The sequence below is a fragment of the Nuphar pumila genome, chromosome 13, assembly GCF_984573655.1.
Source record: "Nuphar pumila chromosome 13, dmNupPumi1.hap1.1, whole genome shotgun sequence".
Lineage (NCBI taxonomy): Eukaryota > Viridiplantae > Streptophyta > Magnoliopsida > Nymphaeales > Nymphaeaceae > Nuphar > Nuphar pumila.
Genome location: NC_143261.1, coordinates 20,605,743 through 20,632,184, shown reverse-complemented (window position 1 = coordinate 20,632,184; position 26,442 = coordinate 20,605,743). Strand labels below are relative to the sequence as shown.

At 38.8% G+C, this 26,442-nt stretch overlaps 1 protein-coding gene across 1 annotated transcript; it reads right to left on the bottom strand.

The window, feature by feature from the left end:
* Nucleotides 1-1,212: 1,212 nt before the first annotated feature.
* LOC149818030 (UPF0548 protein At2g17695-like) lies at nucleotides 1,213-24,912 on the bottom strand. Its single transcript, XM_089985077.1, has 4 exons — nucleotides 24,794-24,912; nucleotides 24,547-24,738; nucleotides 24,219-24,435; nucleotides 1,213-1,544 (listed from the first exon to the last, which is right to left on the bottom strand). The coding sequence occupies exons 1-4, from the start codon at nucleotides 24,850-24,852 to the stop codon at nucleotides 1,353-1,355; spliced, it is 660 nt and encodes a 219-aa protein (XP_089841203.1). The 5' UTR covers nucleotides 24,853-24,912; the 3' UTR covers nucleotides 1,213-1,352.
* Between the last annotated feature and the right edge of the window lie 1,530 nt (nucleotides 24,913-26,442).

Sequence of the window (26,442 nt, the reverse complement as noted above, 5' to 3'; positions counted from 1 at the left end):
CTTCCGGCCTGCAGTACAAAATGATCTTCCTGGCAAAATTTCCTGACTTCAAATTGAGGACTTCAACTTTAAAACTTTTTTGGCATAATTTTTCTTTCATGTAAATCCTACGAGCCTGACAATGCATTAGGATGAAAGGAGAGGGCTGTTCTAAGAACGTCAACAGATAGAGTTTAGGTTGGAATGGTATGTAGCTTTTCATCCAAATCTGAGCCTGAACGGAATCTGAATTCGATTGGTGATCCGACCCAATTACGTATAATAACGTCTGATACTTAGATCTGGATTCGGTTTATGAATAAGATTAGGCAAGATTCAATCATGTCAGATTCAGTAATGCCTATATGTGAACGGAGTCCAACCCATTTACATCATTGAGTAATATTATAACGACAATCATGTCCCAATTATCTAAAGTCTGTGATTGTATGAGCCTTCCACAAGGAGTACTACCACCAGAATTGACACAAAATTTAGCTGGGGACGAGCAGTTCTTGTGAAAGTAGAATATATAACAATGCATCTGCTCAAAAGGGCTCCACACACCTGGCTAGGTGGGTCGGCTTAAGGCATTCAAATTGAAAGATGACACGAGTTCCATACCTTAGGTGTACATCTCTTGCCTAGACAAAGCAGCAGGCGCCCTGGTGGTCGAGGGGTTTTAACCACTTGGGGGTGGGTCATACAGCAGAACAACAATCCTCCAGAGCACCACCACCTGAACCAGGCCTTCCCCTCGATAAATATATAAAAAAAGGTTGACGGTGTGACGAGGTCACTGAGTCATGCCCAATTTCTCATGGTTTTAAAGTGTGACTAAGTCAACTACCCAGGTGTAAAAAAAAAAAGACTTGAGTTTAAGCGCAGAAAGGTATTTTTGTGTCTTAACTATTTCATTTACTACTTTCTCACAATCTGGCTCTAATTCCATTAGTGATTAAGTCTGTTGTGGCATCATCAATGGGACGTCTCTAAGCCTAGATTGAAGTGTATCATCTTGTCTGATCTCTGAGACATGAGCTAAAACTTTCTGGTGGGGTTGTATGTGCCGAAAATGAAAATGGTAGGTTTCACTGCCATGCTCTACCCTTAGAAAAGAGGTTGTGGACAGTTTTTATTTGTATTCATATTATCATACTGAATTTCCAACGGAGAAAAAACTCTCATCATTCTTGATTGTTTGCAATCCAACATTTCTTGGCTCAAAGTGACGACACAGGAAATGAAAGTGGTATTCAAGTCTGAGAAGATAGGCCAAAGCAAACATAAAATACATTCTCAGATATATTCAAAATGCATAATTAGATGCATTCCATGACAAGAACAAAAGTAGGCTCCACACTACAATTACATTAGGCAGGTTCTTGGGATTTGACATGCCGTAGAAGTGCCTGCATTGACTGTTGGGCAAAGTACTTTTGTCGAAAACGGACATAGGGATACCCAACAAAAGATAGAAAGTGCACAGGCTTCGATATCGAAAGTATTTCATACCACACTTTGTTATCCTCATCTAGCTCAACTGAAAACCGCTCTTCCCCAGCCTGCTTAGTAACAAATGCATTAAAACATGAATCAAGTCATAATGGGATGCATTTGTTTCCCACATCCGAGAGAAAAAAAAGAGAGAAAAACAAGGCTAAAGAGATCAATTCCAGAAATCAAATAAAACTAAACAGTACTATTTTAATACAAGAATTATCACAGAAACATAGAAGCCCACATACACAATCATGTTTGCTAATGCATGTGCATGCAGAGAGAGAGAGAGAGAGAGAGAGAGAGAGAGAGAGAGAGAGAGAGAGAGAGAGCAAATTCCATGTATCTGTAATTCTGTATCATAATACGTCATCTTTTTATCAGGATCAATAATTACTTAAAATAAATTTCAATATGCAAATTGTCTCACAATCTTTGAGATTTCACTCACAGTATTCAAGAGCCTAAAGAGAAATTTCAGCTACAGAAAACCTTGGCTATGTAGAAATTGGATGATGGACCATCTGTCATTGAAAACACTTCACTGAATTTCACCAAGGAATAATATTATCAATGGCTGGTATCTTTGTCAATTGCAAAATTAAAAGACCAGAGGACAGACAATGAAATAGGTGCAAGCTTGTAGACAAATCCCGGAGAAGCATCGGAACAAATTAAGCAAATATGGATAAACCGAGACAACAGAATGACAGTCTGATGTGGTCGTTGTGTGGATGTACCTTTAAGGTTCAGGAATCAGGAAGATAAGAACAACCACGAAACAAGGACAAGTCACAGGCACCATGGAAGTTGCAAATGTTTGGGCATAATTTTTTTGTTTCAGTTCTTGGCACCACAAGTTTAATTTCAATGTGCCGCCTTGAGCAGAGGCCTAGTGTTCAGATACAAACAAGCCCTTACAAGTACCAGTTTCTAAGGACAAGTCACATCCTGCTTCTTAGTCTATCATTTTGTTCATCTAAAATTTATCCATGATTTTGTATCCTAGCATACTAGGCCTCCTTAAGAGAATCCACTATACAATTACTTTGGGATACCAAGATCCTGCAATCTTGTCTCACCAACTCAATAGCAAGGAAATGAAGAGTTAGTATCCTCTTGGGTGTCAGTGACCCCACCTGGAGATTACCCACTTAGGCAGGAAACTTCGTCATCAGAATATCAACTACTTATCCTAAGTATTTCCGTTAACTTTTTCTTCTACTATGATTCCTGATTACAACAGTATCACCCATACGTATAACTAAGGTACATAAATTCTCACCTTATTTCACAGCCAGGTTTGATCAAATGCACCATTTTTAATACACCAATTTGATAGTACTTCATTAAAGTTCTTGAACCATGTCCTTGGAAATCATCTAAACAGCTGAATGGGTTGACAAGTTGGAAAATCTGTCTTCCTCCGTGATGAAGCTGGTTGTGCTGTCATGTGAATCTCACATGGAGGTCTTCATAAAGATATGCATATTTGAGTTTGTTAATGAAGTGAAAATGTTATTATTTTATTCAACAAGTTTGAACCCATTAACAGTTATGATTGCTTTTGTTTTCACCTTTTTGATTATGATGTATATACCTCTTTGGCACTCTCCAGTGCCTGAATATGACCTTTTAGCTTAAGAACCCCCGTGTATCGGGCCTCCCGCTCTCTCTTTATGTACTTTGCTTACAAGTTGCTATAAATAAGTTTTATGCATCCTTGCCTCCTTGCTCTCTTTATGCTTGTGCATGTGTGTACTCTTGCTTTCACTCCTGCGCGTGTGTTGTGAGTTTGCTTATGCGCTTAAAAGTCCTGCTTTCGGTGTTTGTGACTACCCGAAGCTATGTCGCAAGGGTCTTCGCTTCTGAGCTCCTGACAATTTGGTACCAGGGCCTTGTCGACGTTGGAATTGACAATGGCGCTGAAGAAAAATATCATACTCCTTCAGGCAGTATGGTTCCTCCTGAAGAAGAGTTTATTGCCAATGATCGTGTGTCAGCTATTGCATGTGATGTCGCCAAGCTGACACGGACAGTGACCAACATGGAAAAGTTGGTTAATGAGTCTTGTGTTGCTTTTACTGATCTCAACCTGGAGATCAAAGCTGCAATAGAGGGGGTGGAAGATCCTGTGAAAAGTCTTTCCACTAGATTTGGGAATTCAGTGGATGATCTTGCCACCAAGTTCGATGATCTGCTAGGACAGTTTAATATCATGGCTACAGAAATAGATGTTTTTCGACGAAAGAATGACCAGTTAGAGTGACAGTTGAGGACTGTCTCAGCTGGTGGAGTTGTGGAGCATGTAGATAGACCGCATATCAAGCTACCTAAGCCCGCAAAATATAAGGGTAATCGAAACTCGAGAGACCTACGCGTGTGTTGTGAGTTTGCTTGTGTGCTTAAAAGGCCTGCTTTCAGTGTTTGTGACTACCCGAAGCTATGTCGCAGGGGTCTTTGCTTCTAAGCCCGTGACAATTTGGTACCAGGGCCTTGTCGACATTGGAATTGACAATGGCACTGAAGAAAAATATCATACTCCTTCAGGCAATATGGTTCCTCCTGAAGAAGAGTTTATTGTTGATGATCGTGTGTCAGCTATTGCACGTGATGTCGCTGAACTGACACGAACAATGACCAACATGAAAAAGTTGGTTAATGAGTCTTGTGTTGCTTTTACTAATCTCAACCTAGAGATCAAAGTTGCAATAGAGGGGGTGGAAGATCCTGTGAAAAGTCTTTCCACTAGATTTGGGAATTCAGTGGATGATCTTGCCACCAAGTTCGATGATCTGCTAGGACGGTTTAATATCATGGCTACAGAAATAGATGTTTTCCGACGAAAGAATGACCAGTTAGAGTGACAGTTGAGGACTGTCTCAGCTGGTGGAGTTGTGGAGCATGTAGATAGACCACATATCAAGCTACCTAAGCCCGCAAAATATAAGGGTAATCGAAACTCAAGAGACCTCAAGAACTTTATTTATCAGAAGAAGCAATATCTTCATGTTGCTAGGGTGGAGGAAGACGCAGAAGGTTGCACACCACAACGATTTACTTTGCGAATAAAGCGACTCTTTGGTGGAGACGTCGTTTAGGCGATATTCGGCGTGAGCTTGTTGAAAAGAAGCGTGTATTCACGACTGGGTTTGGATTTTATCCAAACCCAATTCGAGTTTATCTAATTAGCACATGTTTATTAAAGGCATTAATGGCATATTGTAATTTACATTTGTTGTATGATGGGTATTTTCGTACCCTAGTAATTGTAACAGCATGTATTTAATAGGAAGCCCAATACCACAGTCGGCTATTGGGAATTTTTGCAGCTTTCTTGTCTCTCTCCCATTCGGTGATTGCTCTTGTGTATGAAATAGGGAACCACGATTTCTATCATGGTATCAGAGCCACATATCCAAGCTTAATGATCTTCTTCCTTCATCCAGTAAAGCCTCTTTCCACTCTCTTGTCTTCAAATCATTTCTCCTGTCTTCAAAATGAATCAATTGAATCCTTCAAAATAAAGTATTCTTCCTTCTCTTTTCATATTTTTGTTTCCTGTTTCTCTACATATTTCTGTTTCACGGTTTGCTGAACAGCCTTCCTTTCATAGCCTACCTGTTCACGTTTCATGTTTCTCTATTTTCTTTTCTTCACGTTATCATATCTTTGTTTCCCTTTTGACTTGTCGCTGCACGTGATCTTATATATTAAGAGCACAAATAATCACGCAAGATCGGATTCACATCATTTGATCTTTGCGTGATTCTAAGGCTTGAATAGGATCACGTCAAATACTTTTACAAGTTGACTGCATATCAGATTCAGATCTGGAAGTGATCCAAGGTCAGTCCTGATTAACTAATATCACATTAGTTAATCTTTCTCTATTTTCTTCTTTGTTTCGCACTGCCTGTTTATATTTCCTCATATTCTAAAAACATACATGTTAATTTCAAAGTAACGTGTCTCTTTGATCAAATTCTAATTCAGAACAGGTTCTTACTGCATAGTTCTGGTTTTCTGCCTCAGTTTTATCATTCAAATAGTAAAAAAAAAAACAAAAAAAAAAGGTTGGCAGCAAAATTTTCTGATATTAAGTTTCTATTCTGATTTTCATTAGATTTCAATCGCAATTGGGTCCTTGTCGTAAAGTCATTTTCTTATTTCTTATCTCTTCTTATATTTTTGGTTTCGATAGAATATAGACTCATTTCCTCACTCTCAGTCTGGTCTTTTCTCAAACTTTCTTAGTCAACTCGTGTCTGAGAAACTTAACAATTCCAATTTTCTAACTTGGAAGCGACAAATCATTCCATTCATAAGAAGTCAGGACCTTTCTGGACATCTAGATGGTTCTGTTCTTGTTCCTCCAGAATTCATATCACAAGAAGCAAAGAATGGTGAGAGAGATCTTTCTATTACCTATGTCAGAAATCCAGAATACGTATCCTGGATGAAGCGAGATCAGACGCTGGTTGCCTATCACTTCTACATTGTCACAAGAAGTGCTTGTGGCAATTCCAGATGACTGCTCTACAATGCAATTATGGCATCGATTGGTTCAGACATATTCTCAAGTTTCTCAGGCCAGAATATTATTTTTGAAGAAAGAGTTTCAAATGTTAAAAAAGGACTCCATGATCATCATGGAGTACTTGAAAAAAATGAAGACCATTACAGATCAGTTGGCCATCGTGGGATGTGCAGTTAGTGACAAAGATATGGTGCAACAGACTTTGAGTGGGCTGGGATCGGATTATCATATGATGGTTACTTCCTTATTGTGTTTGTCAGATTTACCTACTTTTGAAGATCTTCGTGCCAAGCTTTTACAGTATGAGATGACCTTAAAGGGATTTTCTGAAGATACTCATTCTCAAGGTGGAGCACACATTGTTCTTGCCACAGGAGTTGCCTATGGGCGAGGACGTGGTAGACATGATTTTCGAGATAGAGGGAGTCAAGAAAGAAATGGACAAGGAAGTCGTGGAATATTACCTACACCTAATATTCCTCCCAGTGGGCAAAGGCAAAGATCAATACCGACCTGTTTTCTATGCAATAAAAGGGGGCATATCAAAGCAAATTGTTGATTCAAACCTCAAAATAAATGTAAACAGCCAGTGATGAAGTCAAGGAGTTGTTACTCTCTGCTCTAGTTAAATTGAACTTTAAAGCAAAATGATGAGGGCACTTGGTATGTCGATTATGGTGCAACCACTCATATCACTGGTGATGTTGGTAAGCTCCTAACTTGTGTTCCCTATGTTGGTAAAAATAGTATAGTCACTAGAGATGGGTCTCACCATTGTATTTCTCACATTGAAAACTTTGGCATTCCTATGTCTACTTCTTCCCTTGCTCTTTCAAATGTCATTTATGCTCCGAATATCAAGAAAAATATTGTTTCTGTCTCTAAGCTTATTGATGACATCAATGCCTTAGTTGAGTTTACTCTTTTTTCTGTTCGTGTCAAGGATATCCACACGAGGGAAATGTTCACTGAAGGAAAGCGACAAGGGAATATGTACGTGTTTCAAGAGAATCCTTCCACTTTGAAGCTCGCATCATCATCTTCTTCGGATTCTTCTAAAAATGTTTTGTCTTTCTGAGTGTAATAAGCCAAATCTTTGGCATGGTCGTTTGGGTCATTGTAGTAGTCGTTTTATTGAAAAGCTTGTTTCTAGAAGTCTTATTCCCAAGTCAAGTCTAAGTTTAAATGTCGATGATAAGAAATGTTCTAGTTGTCTTCAATGTAAGAGTCATGTCCTTTCATTTCATTCTATTAATAAAAGAGCTTAAAAGCATTTTGAAATTATTTGTTCTGATGTTTGGGGTCCGGCTTCAGTTCCCTCAATGTCTGGCATCTGGTATTATCTCATTTTTGTTGATAGCTATTCTCGGTATACATGGATTTTCTTTATGAAATGTAAGTCTGAAACATTCAAGTTATTTCAGAATTTTCATTCCTTTGTTCAAAATCAATTCTCTGATAATATCCTTTGTTTCCAATGTGATGGAGGGGGTGAATTCTCCTCAAATGGCTTTATTAAATTTTTTTAGACAAATGGAATACGTAGGCAGGTGTCTTGCCCTCATACACCTCAATAGAATGGGATTGCCGAACGCAAGCATCGCCATATTGTCGAGAGTGCCATGAGCATGATGCATGATAGTAACCTTCCAGTTACCTTCTGGGCAGAGGCCTTTCATTCAACCGTTCATATCATAAATCGATTCCCCATGAATATCTTGGAAAACAAATCACCCTACATTTCCTTACATGGTGTTTATCCAAATTATCATGATTTGCGAGTATTCGGGTGTGTATGTTATGCTCATGTTACAGTTCAATGCGACACAAGTTTCAGGATAAGGCCTTAGTGCAGATTTGTGGGGTATGCTGATGATTATAAAGGGTACAGATGCTATGATCCCATGAGCAAGCGTATCAAAATATCTAGGAATATTGTATTTGATGAATTGAATTTTGATCACAAGGTTGACACCCTTCCTGAAATTGAAGTTTATCACCCCTGGTTGAACTCTGACCTCTTCTCTAGTGTTGATGATGTTTGTCCTTCAGAATGTAATAAAAGAGATGAGTGAAACATGTCTGATGTTGTACAGACGACTCAGGAAAGTGTCATTTCAGATCCACTCGAAAGGTATAAAGGCATTGTTTACTCTCGACGTGAGAAGGGGATTCTTCCTAATTCTAATCAAGAGATGAATTCTTCTTTTGCTTTTGTTCCATCCTCTGCTCCCAGAAGATCCACTCGACCCCGACATCCTATTGATAGATAGGTAAGTTATGTGAATTTCACTATGGATTTAACTCTTCTTAACCTCTCTAGGTAAGGAAGATCAGCCCACGACTTTCTATTAAGCAACAAATTCTAAGGGATGGATTGAAGCTATGAATGAAGAAATGGAGGCTCTTCATGAATGTGGCACTTGGGAGATTGTTCCAAGTGCCACATGATCGAAATGTAGTTGGGTCAAAGTGGGTGTACAAAATAAAGTATAAGCCGGATGGTACTATTGAGCGATATAAGGTTAGGCTAGTTGCCAAGGGATTCACCCAGGAGCAAGGACAAGATTATGATGAGACCTTCAGTCCGGTTGTGAAAATGGGTACTATTCGAATCATACTAACATTGGCTATTGAACATTAGTGGATTATCAGTCAACTGGATGTAAAAAATGCATTTTTACATGAAACTCTAAAGGAAAAAGTGTACATAGAACAACCCATTGGGTATGCAGAAGAGAACTCCAGAGAATATGTGTGTCGATCTAAGTCACAGGGACTCGGCAAAACAGGTGCCGCACCCGCCTCGACGCAACGCGAGTGCGGCACCGGGTGCGGTCAACACGACCCTGGGTGCGGTCAACGCACCCAGGGTCATTTTTGTCCACTTTTTGGCATTAAAAAAAATTCCCCCGATGAAAAGGAGGATTAGGGAAAAAAATTCCCTAATCTCTCCTCTTCCCCTGAGCTCGAGCTCTCTCCTATCGACGCCCCAGCTCCACCTCCCAGGCTCCTCCTCTCCTTTCGTAGGTATGTACCATCTCTCGCTCTCTTCTTGTGTTGGCAGGGGAGGGGCTGAGCCCCTCCCTGCACCCTCTTGCTCTCTTGTTGGGTCAGCAGGGGAGGGGCTGAGCCCCCCCTCTCGCTCCCTCTGTTTTCAACAGGTGAGGGGCCGAGCCCCCCCCCCCCTCTCACTCTCTTGTTGGGTCAGCAGGGGAGGGGCCGAGCACCCCCTTCCCTTCTCGCTCTCTTGTTGGGTCGACAGGGAAGGGGCCAAGCCCCCCCCCCCCCCCTCTCTCGCTCTTGTTGGGTCGGCAGGGGAGGGGATGAGCCCCCCCTGCTCCCTCTGTTTTCGGCACAGGAGGGGTCGAGCCCCCCTCCCCCCCTCTGGCTCTCTTTTTGGGTCGGCAAGGGAGGGGTCGAGCCCCTCCCCCCTCTCGCTCTCTTGTTGGGTCGACAGGGGAGGGGCTGAGCACCCCCTGCTCCCTGTGTTTTGGGTAGGAAAGGGGCTGGGCCCCTCCCTGTTTTTGGTAGGGGAGGGGCCGAGCCCCCCACCCTACTTCCTTTGATTTCAGGGGAGGGGCCGAGCCCCCCTCTCACTCTCTTGTTGGGTCGGCAGGGGAGGGGCTGAGCACCCCCTGCTCCCTCTGTTTTCGGTAGGGAAGGGGCTGAGCCCCTCCCTGTTTTTGTCAGGGGAGGGGCCGAGCCCCCCACCCTACTCCCTTTGATTTCAGGGGAGGGGTCGAGCCCCCCTCGCTCTCGCTCTCTTGTTGGGTCGGCAGGGGAGGGGTTGAGCCCCCCCTGCTCCCTATGTTTTCGATAGGGGGAGGGGGTATAGTATAATTGATTTGAAAATTTTAATGTATTTTTTTTTTGTTTTTAGGATAAAAATGACAGATAAAGGGAAAGGACTTGCGTCATCTTCATCCCAATATGTGAGTTCTGCTGCTAGTTTTGCTGATAGTTGCAGTGGGATTGATGATGTGGGGCCACTATGGGTACATGTAAATAAACTTGCAAAAACTGGAGAAGGAGGTGGTGGAAACAAGAGATTTCGATGTAAGCTCTGCGAAAGATATTTTGTTGGGTCTTACACAAGAGTGAAGACTCATTTGTTGAAGATACCAGAACATGGTGCAAAAAAGTTGATGAGGCAATGCGAAGACAATACAAGAAAATACAAGAAGAATATGAGAAGAGAAAAGCAAAGACCGATTCTTCTACAGTCAGTGTGTCATTTGCAAGCCACCAAGAAGATGCTGAAAAAAAAAGAAAAGTCAATGTAGGAGGTAGAGGAACGATACAAGCAGCATTCAATACATATGGAAGAGAAGAATTTGATAAAAAAGTTGGGAGGTATTTTTATTCTGGTTCACTCTCATTTAATGCGGCTAGAAATCCTTATTGAAAGGATTTAGTAACATCCTTGGCAAATTGTAATTTGAGTGGTTATGTGCCTCCAAGTTCAGAAAAAATACGAACCACACTTCTTGCAGAAGAAAGGGCAAATGTGGAGAGGTTGTTGGAGATTAAAAAATATTCATGGGAGCAAAATAGAGTTTCTATTATGTCTGATGGATGGACAGATATTCAAAGGCGTCCATTAATCAATTTTATTGCTTGTTCGCTTAGTGGCCCAATATTCTTGAAAGCAGTTGATGCATCTGGGGAATATAAAAATGCAGAGTATTTAAAGGGATTGTTTATAGAAGTGATAAAAGAAGTGGGTGATCAGAAAGTGGTACAAATCATTACAGACAACGCCCCAGTTTGTAAAAGTGCAGCGTTGAGTTTGGAGAGTTAGTACCCTCATATTTTTTGGACTCCCTGTGTAACACACAGCTTAAATCTAGCCCTAAAGAGCATCTGCAACCCCAAAGAAGAAGAAAATTCACAAGCATATGCTTTTTGTTCATGGATTGAAGATTTAGAAAGAAATGTCAAAAGCATCAGGAATTTTGTTGTTAACCACCATCGTGCTAATGTTATATTTAATAGGCATTCTGATTTGAAATTGTTGAAGGTCGCTGAAACATGTTTTGCATCCATCATTGTGATGACGAAGAGGATTAAAAGAGTGAAGAATGTTTTGATTAACATGGTGACTGATGAAAATTGAACATTCTATCGTGCTGATGATGATATCAAGGCTCAAGAAATTAAAAAATTCATTCTTGATGATGAGTTTTGGGACAGAGTGGTATACTTCCTTCAATTTACGCAACCTATTTGGAAAATGTTAAGAGAAGTTGATAAGGATGAGCCCATGCTTCACAGAGTTTATGAAATGTGGGATAATATGATTGAAAAAATACAAGTTATAGTTTTCAAGCATGAAGAAAAAAATTCTGCATTGGATGATTCTGATTTTTTTAATCATATTCATTCAATTTTAGTCAGAAGATGGGATAAGAGCAACACTCTTTTGCATTGCATGACACATTCTCTTAATCCAAAATATTATGCAAATAAGTGACGGGCTGGTGGTATTGGTCGTGTCCCTCCAAATTTAGACCCAGAGCTATCAAGACATAAAAATATGTGTATAACAAGACTTTTTCCAGAAGCATATCTTCTACATCAAGTCACACAAGAGTTTGAAAAATTTTCATCTTCGAGATTATATGGACCGACATTATTCGCGAGAGAAGAAGATAATATAGATCATATCACATGGTGGTCAACATTTGAATCAGAAACACCTCTTCTCCAACGTCTTGCATTAAGATTGCTATCGCAACCTGCTAGTTCATCTTGTTGTGAAAGAAATTGAAGCACATATTCTCAAATCCACACAATGAAGATAAACAAACTCACCAGCAAGCGTGCAGAGGATTTAGAGGATTTAGTATATGTTCATTCAAATCTTCGATTACTTTCGCGAAGCAATGATGAATACATGTATTAATTTGCTCTCTTAGTTATTTGATTATTTCTTAGTTTTCATTTAAATATACTTGTATTGTATTTATCATTTTCAAATTGGGTTTGTAACGCAGACAAGGAACATCCAAATTTTGGGATGAAAACCCAGAAGAGTGTGACTTCGAGGGAGAACATGATTTCAACATAACAAACATGGATTTAGCTTAGCCCAGTATTCCTTCTAATGATGCATTTGATGATGAAGAAGAAAATTATTAACATCCATTACTTCATCAGGATATACTTTGGTATATAATTTAGTTCTTTTATGCTTTACTTATTTGATTGATATTTAGGTCGATTTATGTAATTGTTTTACTTATTTGATTGATAATTTGATATTTAGGTTGATATACTGCATGCATGATGAATCATATTATGACAATGTTAACTGTTAAAACTTCAAAATATATATATATATATATATATATATATATATATATATATATATATATTTTTTTTTACATTTTTGCCCCTACCGCACCCCGCACCCGAGTTTTTTGGAAGTGCCGCATCCCCTCACCCGCAACCGCACCCATGTGACATATATGTCGATTAAAGAGAGCTATATATGGTTTGAAGCAAGCCTCTCGATCTTGGTTTGACAGTTTTTTCCTTGAAATAGAGAAATATGGTTTTAGTCGTTCGCTTCTTGATCATTCTCTTTTCATATTCAAATGTAACGACACAATTACCTTATTATTGATATATATAGATGACATAATCATTACAGGTAACTCTAATGAACACATTGAGTAGGTCAAAGAGCTCCTGAACCACAGGTTCAAGATGAAAGACCTTGGTAAACTGCGATATTTTCTTGGAGTAAAAGTTGACAAAACTATTGAAGGCATGACACTTACCCATCATAAGTATACTATTGATGTTCTCAGCAAAGCAGGTATGAAAGATTGCAAGCCTCTAAGCACACCCAGTGTACTTCATCAGAAACTCAGTTCCAGAGATGGCGATTTGTATGAGGATCCTACAAAATATCGCAGGATAGAGGGGATGCTTCAATATCTCACTTTTACTCGCCCTGATATTGTCTATTCAGTCAATCAGGTATCTCAGTTCATGCATGAACCGCGTATTGGACATATGGAAGTTGTTAAACGTATTCTTTGATATTTGAAGGAAACTATTGAGGATGGTCTTTTGTACAGAAAGAGTATGAATGAACATAACATGCATGAACTTCTTATTTACACAGATGCAGACTGGGCAGGAGATCCAGATGAGCGTAGGTCAGTGTCAGGATATTATATTTTTGTTGGCCTAAATCTTGTCTCTTGGAGCTGTAGAAAATAAAGGGCCATTGTCAGATCAAGCACAAAAGTTGAATATAGATCAATCGCAGCTGCTACAGCTGAAGTAACATGGATTAGACATCTGTTGACAGAAGTAGGAGAATCAATATCTAAATGTATTCTCCTATGTGACAATCAAAGTGCCATCAACATGTCATTCAATCCTATCCACCACAACCATGCCAAGCATATTGAAATTGATCAACATTTTGTAAGACAGAAAGTCAAAGAAGGAAATTGAACCAGAATTTGTTCGGACTACTGATCAAGTTGTTGACTTGTTTACCAAAGGGCTTATCAAGGACCGATTCTGGATGTTAAAAGGCAAATTGTTCATGGTTCAAAACCATGTACAACCTGAGGGAGGATGAAAATAAGTGTGTATTCACGACTGGGTTTGGATCTTATCCAAACCCAATTCGAGTTCATCTAATTAGCACATGTTCATTAAAGGCATTAATGGCATATTGTAATTTACATTTGTTGTATGATGGGTATTTTTGTACCCTAGTAATTGTAAGAGCATGTATTTAATGGGAAGCCCAATACCACAGTCGGCTATTGGGAAATTCTGCAGCTTTTTTGTCTCTCTCCCATTCGGTGCCTGCTCTTGTGTATGAAACAGGGAACCACGATTTCTATCACTTGTCACGGTAGAGTCATGGGAGGACCTTAAGAGAAAGCTACACAACTTCTTTTTGCCCAAAAATGAAGAAAGATTGGCCCGCAATAGGTTGTTGGCATTGAAACAGACAGGGTTAAGGCGTTCCCTCGGTGATATTGGACATTGAGGACATGAGTGGTGCAGATTGGTTGTTCTACTTTAGCTATAGATTGTAGGGGTAGGCAGCCACGACATGATCCTTCAACTCTCATTGTAGCCCTTACTGTTGCGGAGAAGCATGCCAATCTCGATAGGCACAACACAACATTTCAAGGTAGTCAGCATGAAAATGATCGTGACAATAATTGAAAGGATAATTGAAAAAATGACAATTGGCAGAATGATGGTCGTGAAAACCAACAGAACGAGGGCCGACAAGATGACCAAAATAACAATAACAACAATCAGAACATGAACAACGTTTAGGGGCCCAACTATCGTTGTCGTGATTGTCGTATCTGCCATGGTGATCACTGGGTCGATACATGTTCAAACAGGAATCATGGTTAAGGGAATGAAGATAACTGCATATCCCGAGCTGCGAATGCCATTTAAGATAAGAAAATTCATCAACCTGTAGAAGCACTAACTGTTGGGACAATGTAGATGATGAATGCAGTGAAGGTGTCAGCTATTGCAGAGTCGCAGACCCACCTATATGCAAATAACTGATATACTTGAAACTTCTGCTCAACGGAAAACTCACCAAGGCATTGGTAAACACAGGTGTTACACACAACTTCATCTCTCGTGAAGCAGCAGAACGCTTGGGATTACAGTAAGAAAATGAGAGTCGCATAAAAGCAGTTAACTCCAAAGCAAGGGTCATCTACGGTGTTGTCCGTAATGCACCAGTGTGAATCCATAGCTGGTTAGGAAGGACCACACTTTCAGTCGCACCGATAGATGATTTCAAAGTCATCTTTAGGATGAAATTTTTGAGAACAAGGTAGTGTTGATGCCTCACCTTAACGCTATCAGCTTTAAGGGTGAGAAACAACCTTGCATGGTTACCACGCCACCTGCATAGAAGCCTCGCGAGACCTTGGTGTCCGCGTTTCGATTGAAGAGATGCATGAAAAGTGGTGATGGGACTTTTCTCATCACAATCCGAGTAATGGATGAAGCAGGAGAATCCGCTGATGTCCAAGAGATCCTAGTGCATGTATTGAAGGAATTTGGCAATGTTATGCCCGCCGAACTGCCCAAGGAGCTACCTCTGAGGCATGAGGTAGACCATCATATTAAGTTAGTGTTGGGTGCACGGCCACTCGTCATGGCTCCATCTCGTATGGCAATTCCTGAGTTGCAGAAATTACGTAAGTAATTAGATGACATGCTCAAAGCTGGGATCATCTAATCGTCCAAAGCTCCCTTTGGAGCACCCGTGCTATTTTAGACAACGCATGATAGGCCAGAGCGTACGTGCATCGACTATAGGGCATTAAATAAATTAACAGTAAAGAACAAGTATCTGATTCCTTTGATCGTGGACTTATTTGATCAACTTGGAAAGGCCAAAGTCTTCTCTAAATTGGACCTGAGATCAGGTTATTGGCAAGAGTTGCCGAAGGGGACGAAGCAAAGACCACTTATGTAACGCGTTATGAGGCATTTGAATTTCTTATTATGCCATTCGGCCTGACGAACGCGCTCGCAACCTTCTCAACCTTGATGAATAAGATTTTTTACCTGCACCTTGATAAGTTTGTTGTCGTTTACTTGGAAGACATTTTAGTGTACAACAACTCCATGGAGGAACATATTTAACACCTTTATATTGTGTTTCATACTCTGAAGGAACACGAGTTGTACTTTAAGCGGGAAAAGTGCCTCTTTGGTCAGGGGAAAGTTCACTTCCATGGCTATATTGTGGGAGGAGGCAGATTGAAAATGGATCACAAGAAGGTTAAAGCTATTCAAGTGTGAAAGTCGTGTGCTAAGGTTCCTGAGTTACGTTCTTTCTTGGGACTTGCCAATTACTATCGACGATTCATTAAAGGGTATTCTTAGATCGTCGTCTCGCTTACTGATCAGCTAAAGAAAGACATGTCATAACTATGGTCTGATGCATGTCAAGAAGCTTTCGAGAAGTTAAAGCACGCCTTGACAAAAGAGCCTGAGTTAAGGTTGCCAAATTGTCAACAACCATTTGAAGTGCAGACCAACGCATATGATTTCGCAATTGGAGGGGTGTTGCTCAAGGAAGGACATTTCATTGCATTTAAGAGTTGCAAGCTGAATGACGACGAGCATCGATATACTGTGCACGAGCATGAAATGTTAGCAGTTGTACATTGTCTCCGCATATGGAAACACTATATTTTGGGGTCACAATTCGTTATGCGCACTGACAACGTTGCAACAAACTACTTTCAAACTCAGAAGAAGTTGAGCTCAAAACAAGCTCACTGACAAGATTTTCTGGCAGAATTTGATAATGATCCTTGAGTACAAGCCTGGCAAGACTAATGTCATTGTTGATGCCTTTAGTCGGAAGGCAGAACTTGCGGCACTGCTCACTTGGGATGGTAACATTAGCCAACCAATGAGTGATCTTCTTGAGCAGGTTCGAGAAGCTTTGAGGAATGATCTAGCGGCCCAAGAGCTGATCACATTGGTAAAAGAAGAAAAGATACGAAGATTCTAGTTGGAGGATGATTTGCTCCGCACTACGAGGATACTCTATGAAGGCGCTTAATGCATGAGTGCCATGATACCATCTGGGCGGGTCACCCAGGGCAACAAAGGACTTTGGTGGTGTTGGAACGTGCATTCTATTGGCTGAAGATGCGCGACGATGTGGATGCTTATGTTCAGACTTGCTTGATCTGTCAGCAAGACAAGCACATAAATCAAAGACCTGGAGGATTGTTGGAGCCTCTACAAGTGCCAAGCCGTCCATGGGAGTGCATCACCATGGCCAAAAGCTCAAGGTTGCATATCAATCTACGTGGTTGTGAACAAGTTTTCAAAGTATGCTATCTTCATGTCTGTCCCTGTCACCTGCTTAGCTGTCGATACCGCAAAGTTGTTCGTGCGGAATGTGATTAAGCATTGGAGAATCCCCGAGAGTATCGTCAACGATCGTGATGACTTCTTCACTGGCAAATTTTGGCGAAAAGTATTTCGCTTGATAGGGATAAACTTGCAAATCAGCACAAGTTTTCACCTCCAAATCGATGGGCAAACAGAAAGGATCAATGACATGCCGGAGGAATATCCGTGACTAGTGTTGTGAAAAGCGTTGAGGTGTAGCGAGGCGCTCCACAAAAAACCGAGGCGAGGCGTAAAGCGTAAGCCTCAAATAATTTTTTGAAAACTTTAAAAAAATTATAAAAAAATATAAAGAAATAAAGAAATGCTTTATTGATGAAATAACAACCAATAAGAAATAGAAATATATGAGATTAACCCAAAAAAGTTAAAATATACTAAGAAACTGATTACATAACTGAAATAACTGGAAAATATATGAAATTAACCTATAAAAGTTAAAATATATGAGATTATTCTAAAAAATATGAGATTAACATATAAAAGTAACTAAAAAAATGATTACATAACTGGAAAATATATGAGATTAACCAAAAAAAGATAAAATATACTAAGAAATCGATTACATAACTGGAAAATATATGAGATTAACCAACAAAAGTTAAAATATATGAGATTATTCTAAAAATATGAGATTAACATATAAAAGTAACTAAAAAACTGATTACATAACTGGAAAATATATGAGATTAACCAACAAAAGTTAAAATATACTAAGAAATTGATTACATAACTGAAATAACTAGAAAATATATGAGATTAACCTACAAAAGTTAAAATATATGAGATTATTCTAAAAAATATGAGATTAACATATAAAAGTAACTAAAAAAATGATTACATAACTGAAAAATATACAAGATTAACCAACAAAAGATAAAATATACTAAGAAACTGATTACATAACTAGAAAATATATGAGATTAACCAATAAGAGTTAAAATATATGAGATTGTTCTAAAAAATATGAGATTAACATATAAAAGTAACTAAAAACTGATTACATAACTGGAAAATATGAGATTAACCAACAAAAGTTAAAATATACTAAGAAACTGATTACATAACTGAAATAACTGAAAAATATGAGATTAACCTATAAAAGTTAAAATATATGAGATTATTCTAAAAGATATGAGATTAACATATAAAAGTAACTAAAAAACTGATTACATAACTGAAAAATATATGAGATTAACTAACAAAAGTTAAAATATACTAAGAAACTGATTACATAACTGAAATAACTGGAAAATATATGAGATTAACCTACAAAAGTTAAAATATATGAGATTATTCTAAAAAATATGAGTTTAACATATAAAAGTAACTAAAAAACTAATTACATAACTGAAAAATATATGAGATTAACCAACAAAAGTTAAAATATATTAAGAAACCAATTACATAACTGAAATAACTGAAAAATATACGAGATTAACCAACAAAAGTTAAAATATAGTAATATACTAAGAAACTGATTACATAACTGAAATAACTGAAAAATATATGAGATTAACCTACAAAACCAGGCTAGCGCCTTAAGGCAAAGAGGGTCGCACATTAAGGCGAGGCGCGCCTTTTGCGCCTCAAGGCGCGTTTTTGATAACACTGTCTATGACATTTCATTAGTGCTAACCAAAGAAATTGGGTTGATTTACTTAATGTTGTCCAATTCTACTACAATCTTCAAAAGAGCGAGCCATCCGACCATAATCCATTTGAAGTTGCAATAGGACAATAGTCACAGACTCCACTCTCTTGCTGCGCGAGGACGTAGAAAAACGCCTTAAGCATAGCAGTTCGTCAGGAACTGACAGGATCAAACAAAGTTGGCAAAGGCGTATCTGAACAAGGAGACCAAGCGCATGAAGAAATGGGTAGACGAGAAGCGTCTCGTGTTAGAGATAAGATGTTGGAGAAGCTCTTTTCCGACCACACAACTATCTTTCGAGGCCACCACCAAAGCCTCATTCGCAAGTATGATGACCCTTTCACTATCACGAATCACGTTGGAAACTTGGCATACAGACTGGACTTACCATCGAATTTTCAAGTGCATCCGGTTTTCCATGTGCGCCACCTGAAGTTGTTCCAAGAAGATGAAGAAGACCCTCAACGGAGCATGCCTCAACGTGCTATCATTCTGCAGCGTACGCTATCAACAGTCATCATCCCAGGCAGAGAATCAGAAGTCATTCTCAACCGCTCCAATAACTACCTTGGCAAAGTAAAAAAGTATCTGGTGTAGTGGCCACCTGGGAGAAAGCTACCCACATGTTTCAGCATCATCAACTTGTGGAGGACTATCATGAACAATTAGCGTTGAAGACGACACCAACTTAGGTGGGGGAGCGTGTTCCAAACTGCCATATTTTCACCTTTTATTTTTTATGTATATACATCTTTGGCACTCTCCAGTGCTTGAATATAGTCGTTTGGCTTAAGAACCCCATGTATTGGGCCTCTCTCTCCCCCTCTTTATGTACTTTGCTTACAAGTTGCTATAAAAAAGTTTTATGCATCCTTGCCTCCTTGCTCAATCTGTGCATGCGCGTTGTTTTGCTTTCGCTACTGCGTGTGTTGTAAGTTTGCCTGTGCACTTAAAAAGCCGACTTTCGGTGTTTGTAACTACCCGAAGCTACGTCGCGAGGGCTTTCACTTCTAAGCTCGTGACAACTTTTAACAGTCTACGGATTCACTTGGCTTGAACTTTACATGTTTTATAGTTTATGAAAAATTGAAAGAAGCCTGGTATTATCCTCATAGTCTGATATGTATCTATAACGACCCAAACTTACCCTCGTGAAAAGTGAAATCTTTTTTTTAAACAATTACGGAAACAAAACCCAAGGATCCAAGGTCTCACAAATTTAATAACACTACCAAACCACAAGAGATAGTGTATTTAATCAATTGAAGGAATAACCAACTTTATTAACCAATAAAAAGAATGTCATAAAAATCAGAAATAAATAAATAGTCTTTAACATAGAGTCACTCTGTCAAGAACATCAGAACATGTCACGCAAACTCGGAGGCTCCATCTAGTAAGTCACCCCATCGCTGAGCTCCTAGTCCTAAAAAACATTTTGAAATGCAGGGTAAGAACTAGAGTTCTTTATACGAATTCTTCTAAAAACCGAAATAGAAATAAAAGAGCATAAACCAAATTTATGCATAAATTCAGAATAATATAACAATAACAATTTCATAATCAATTTACCATTCAAGCATTTAAAACAAGTATTATGCAATAACAATTTTCATACGAGACAGAATAAGTATTAATGCAGAACAGTAAAGATGTATGATTCAATACCCATGCATGAATAACTTATTAAGTTATTATTAGAGTTTCTTTTGTATGCATGTCCTTATTAGATGCACATAATTTTAGTTTCACTTTTTATTAAACCTGCGAATACTCAAAATGAGCATAACATTTTTCAAAGTCCAAGTTAGGTTCTCAGTTGTAGTTTAACACACAAATTTTAATCTATTACTGAATTCTACACTTGTTCATCGACTGATATCAAGAATTAGCATCATCCATCGGAACATTAAAAAACATCTAATGTTGGGACGTCAGAGAAATCAGTATCCATTGATGTCAATTTCTTGGTATATTAATAACAACAGTTGTGTCAACAACACCACACCTAAGCAAAGTGGTTGAAATCTCCCTAAAACCGTGGTTGGGAGGTGAACCACCATATCGGGTTCATTGGCACAAGCGCACACAGAGTTTTAGTATCCTCACGGTTTCTCCAAAATCGCCATTCAAGATTCTCATACCGTGAAAGGGACATCTAAGAAGAATTAATTACACTGTTTAACCTCTTTTATCTTTTTAAACAATTCCAAGTTCTTAACACGAACCATTTTGCAAATCAACATGCAAAACCCAACTCGGGCCTTAGCCCGTCACATTTTAACAGTGCAATAATTTGAGAAATTTAATAATTCATGAACAAATTTTGCAATGTATAAAAATAAATTTTTTGAGCAACACATGCTCCGGCCCACATGGCCTACAGTGGTCCTTAACGGACGGCATATATGCACCTTATGCAAAATTCTTAGTGAACATGCACACACTTGTTCAAAACATGTTCACAATGCACATTCAATCACACACAACAAGAATGCACATGTAAAACAATTTGTATACGCATACGAACAAAAGCTTGCAACATACATTAACATTATCCAATTTATGCATAAGTTCTCAAACACGCATACAACAAAATAAATTTTATAATTTTTCATGTGCATGACATAAGCATTTGCAAAATGATAATTGAATGGATAACATATTCAGCACAAGTACCCTAGAGTCCATACAAATCAAATCTGAACATAACTACATTGTTCAGAAAATCCTAACATACCAACTATTACCAATATGATCAAAATCCATGTGCCACACACCATGAAAATCAAATCAAATTGCACAAGAGTCGAGAAGGGGCAAATCTGGTCCAGATTTTACTGGACCAAGCTCCAACCGATAGGCCATACTTAAGCCGCCTTACATGCGCAGCAGCAGCAAGTTGCCACTGGGCATTGGCATGCTGTTGGCAGCATCTTACTGCTGTAGGAACATACAACAACATACTGCGAACAACGAAATAGTGATGTACGAAAATTTGCAGCACCATAATGCCCAACAACAATCCACAAAACACATGTACATATTTTTCAGCATTTACGACAGTCCACATGGCAGCATAAAAAAAAAACAGATTCAACAACAAATCAAAACATTTTTGACATGCATAACATCATAAAAAACAATTTCGATATTCATGACAACATCTAAAACAGTTTGCATCAATATAGTTTGATGTCAATCATCAAACAACATCAAAACAAATTAGTGATCAATGTCATAACAACAGAAAAAATCAGAGTTTACTAACAGTTCATAGGTGTAGGTATGAATCTGATTATCAGCCAATGTATCACTCAGTCCAGGTTTGTGTATTCAAGAGCACAGCAGATACGGTCAGATCTGACCACAAGAGGGAAATCGGCAGACAAACCCGATCAGAATGCTTGGAACACTTAGCAGATCTGGGTCGGATCTGTATACATGTAATTATGTTTGCAGATCTGGCATGTATATATGTTGCAGATCTGAACCAGATCTGCAAACATAATTATATGCTGCAGATCTGTTCCAGATCTGCATGCTTGAAACACTTAGCAGATCTGGGTCGGATCTGCATACATGTATATATGTTGCAGATCTGAACCAGATCTGCAAACATAAATACATATTGCAGATATGTTCCAGATCTGCATGCATAGGCAAGCCACAACATAATAGAAAAAGTATCGATTAGCAGCATGCGTGAATCATAAGATCCATTGACAAAAACAGACTAAAATCATGAACCTAAATAAATTTTTTTGTCAAATAGATAACAGAACAAGTATATGACGATTTCATATGAGAAAAAAATATTATACATGTAAGTGAAGTGCATGTTTCAGATGTATCAACCGAATCTATATCATGAGCATATACATATATTTTTTTTAACATAAGTATTAAAAGCCAACCTTTGCCAAAATCAGCAGGATCAAAATCTCTTTATATATATATATATATATATATATATATATATATATATATATATATATATATATATATATATATATATATATATATATATATATATATATATATTCAACATAAAAAAAACAAAAGAGATTGGATGTAGAAATCAGCAGCATGTATGTAACTCCATGAATACTTGATATTAAATCCTTGTTCAAATATAATAAGAAAAATCATTGGTATGGTTACATCAACAAAGGATAAACAAAATCGTAATTCGAAACATAGGTTTAAACATGATTCTAAATTTCAGATTTTTATTTTCCCCTTGATGATATTACATGAATTTGATTTAACCCATTTCTCCCCGTTCAAATCTAGAGAGAAACCCGTACCTTGGTTAGGAAGTAGAAAAAGATAGAAGAATCGTCGGACGATCGGCACGAGAGATGGATCTTTTCTCTCCTTCTTCTTCTTCTCCCCCTTTCCTCTCTTTCTTTCTTTTCTATCTTTTCCCTTTTTCCTTCTCTCTCTTCCCCTCCCTCTCTCTCTCTAGAAAATGAAATCTAGAGAGAGAGAGACAAGTTAGACCCTTATAATTTTTTTTGGTCTTCTAGAGAGAAGGTGACGTCCCCTCTAGAGTCCTCTACTCCTAATTATTCTCTTATTATCTCTTATATTTTATTTTTAACTAATTTGGGATCTATCTAAAACACCTATCTAGGTAGAGTTCTACTCCATGTAGAACTCAACCTTATCCAATAAATAAAAATTTTAAATTTAATTAATTAATATTTTTAATAATTAATTAATATTAAATTATTAAACAATTAATTTTTAGAATATTCAAGAGGATGTCGCCCCCTTTGTAAGTCCTCTTATAGCATAATTCTCTCTTAATTTAACCTTTAAATTGATTTTAAAATTTTAAATTTGTTGTACTTGAATTTCGGATTTGAATCTGGACCCAAAATCCAAATCTATATCCAAAATCCATATGGATCCAACATGAACCAGATCCTAGTTAAAATTAGTCCTACACTGGGTCCAGATCCATATCAACTTGGATCAAACAAATCAAATCTGATGCAATCCAATCCATTATCATAAAAATAAAGGTGGGTCATTTTTGAAAACCGCGATTTTCGGGTCAACTGTAACCCGATTTCAGAAAAAAGAAATACCAATGTTTTCAAAATTATGAAACGCGGTATAATTACCTGAATTTTGCCTCTGAATTTCGCCTGAATTCACTCAATTTTCGCTTGATTTTAAAGGTTAAAAACAAAAAGTTTTACAAATATTATTAGTCTCATTTTAGTCTTATCAGTCGGGCTTACCCAACTGATGCCACTTATAATCAAAGTTATTTTTCATAATTTTTATCAACTTTATAAAACACTTAGCCAAATTTCAGAAATTCAAAATTTAAAACTATGAAAAAACACGCTATATTACACAGTTTAGTGTTTGATTAATTGATTGGAGAGAAAAGAACAATGCAACTCCTTTCCTCAAAATAAATTTCATGACCCAACATGATGTAATTCTTTAATAAGCCGCAAAATGCACTCTATACATCGACAATTCTGCAGTATTTTTTATCCTCAGGAGATAGAGAGTAAATATAAAGGAATGAACTAATCAAAGAAGAAGAAGAACAACAACAATTACCAACAAATGGCCTCGAAGGGTTCCACTCCCGAACGCGAAGGAAGCCTTCAAATTCCTTCCAATGGCGCTATCTTTGACGGAATTCCGGTCGCTCACGTAAACTATCTGAAGAGGCAGTAGAGCCCAAGGGACAAACTCCTTCACGCAGACGCAGAACCGCTCACCAACACCGACGGGAGTGTTGGGATCCACGAACGCCCAGTCCAAGCCGAAGTGCCTATTCCACCACCACCACCCATTCCCATTTTCAATGGTTCTACAAAAAAGGAGCAAAAGGGAAAAAAGAAGAAAAAAAAAGGCCCCTGGCCATATGGGTGGGCGTGCTTACTTCCATGCTTGGAGAGCTCGCTTTCCTTGTTGGTAGGTATGTTGTCCGGAGCCGAGCATGACGCGGGCACGGTTAACGACGAAACCCTCTCTATTGGAGACATCGAACAACGAAGACGACGACGATGGGTTGGGATCGGAATCGGAAGAAGTTGCGCCACGGTGTTTGGGGTCGTAGTTGAAATCTCCCGCTCTGATGACAAGATGAAAAATTGGAGAGAGAGAGAGAGAGAGAGAGATGAAGTTACTGATTAACGCAGGCGGATTGGTGGTGAGGCAACGGCCGGTTCCAACAAAGGAAAACCATCTCTCCAGCAGGAGCGGCAACAGCAAACCAGCCACGCTTTGCTTGCTGAGAGCAGATTATGCAATATTGTATATAACCCCATCGTCAGTTATATTCAGTTCCCATCGCACATCTCACTTGGGATCTGTGATGGTGGGACCACGCGCGCCCAGATGTGCGGTGGATATTGAATATCAGAAATAAATTGGTCATGTGCAATATGACCTAATCTGCACTCGATGGGGACTGACCCTTTCTTTGAGGTTGGATCAGGTGCAATCACATTGCACAAATTTAACTTGCCGCTGCATTTGAGCGCCTTTCATCTATCAATGAGCCCCACGGCTCACGAGTCACGAGTTTGTATATGGAAAGATTGTGGTGAAAAGATCAGGTGCAATATGATTGCACAAATATTTGTGCATTAAGCACCCATCAATTCACCCGTGCATTTTCTGATCTTTCACATGCATTTCATTGCACACCTTTGGAGCTTCACATGAGCCAATTTGCGCACAGTAGAAGGGAGTAGATCGGGTTCGGTGCTCCTTGGAAGTTGAGCCAATCAACCGCGCACAGGCGCTGTTGTGCACAGCAAGTGCCTGTGAACATCCCTTGGCACGTACAGACACTGTCTCGGGCCAACTTCATGAGGTTGCATCTCCTACATTCGGTGGAGTTTTGGGGCATTCTTTGCTGTGTTGGAAAGCTTGTCACGGGGAGCATCTGCTATCCAATTTGCGGTCATAGATTATTCGTATTGCCTGAGCTAATGCCTCAGAGAAGTAAACCTTGTAAACTAGCTTTAGAGCTAGTTGAACCGTGTGCCATTGGCCTTGTAATTCGTTCTTTGACGTTTTTGGCCACGTCTGTACTCTAAGACCACGTTGAGTTTAGCTCAGTCTTAAGGAGGTATTTGGAAGGTGACAAGTATTGATGCCTAGGTCCCTGGATGAGAAAGTCATCACTTTCCTGCGATGAGTGCACAAATAATCGATGATCATAGAGCCAGTTATGCGTTCAAATAAGCTTCACAGATATTAGAGTGAGCATCGTTTTTTTGAGATGCATCGAACTAAGGGTAAGGGTATATCGATTTTTGTAATTTGTGGGCTCTGCTAAGCCCAACGCACGCCTCATGTATAACCTCCTGCTATGATGGAGAAGAGCCTACAGCATAAGCCAGTTGCGAGTATGACATAATGAAATTTTCTAGCCAAGAGAAATTACCATTGCTCAACATGCAGTCGTTGAGCCCTTCGTAAGGGTGCGAGGTTGGGTGGCAAGACAAGCAACAAGAGTGGGCTTCACATATGCCTAAGATGCCTATAAACAATTTTCATATTCATGAGAGCACTCTAATGTGCTACTCACAAGAAATACGGGTAGCCCACTTCGGACCGCACGACAGTGCACCAATGCAAGTTAAGAACAATATTTTAAAACCCGATGACTCATCACTCGGTTCATCGTTGAGTGACTCATGACTCGGTCGAGTCATGTTAACTTTTATTTTATATAAAGTATATAAATATACATATATATATATATTATCTATATTTTATAGTATTTTACTAATATATATATATATATATAATATACACTATATGA

Bases quoted from the DNA above. Each gene is read 5' to 3' on its own strand.
- LOC149818030 (XM_089985077.1), bottom strand. From the start codon at position 24,852: ATGGTTTTCCTTTGTTGGAACCGGCCGTTGCCTCACCACCAATCCGCC. The intron at 24,739-24,793 runs GTAACTTCATCT...TCTTGTCATCAG, and splicing joins CAATCCGCCTGCGTTAATCA to AGCGGGAGATTTCAACTACG. The intron at 1,545-24,218 runs GTAATTGTTGTT...GTTACTAAGCAG, and splicing joins CCCTTCGAGGCCATTTGTTG to GCTGGGGAAGAGCGGTTTTC.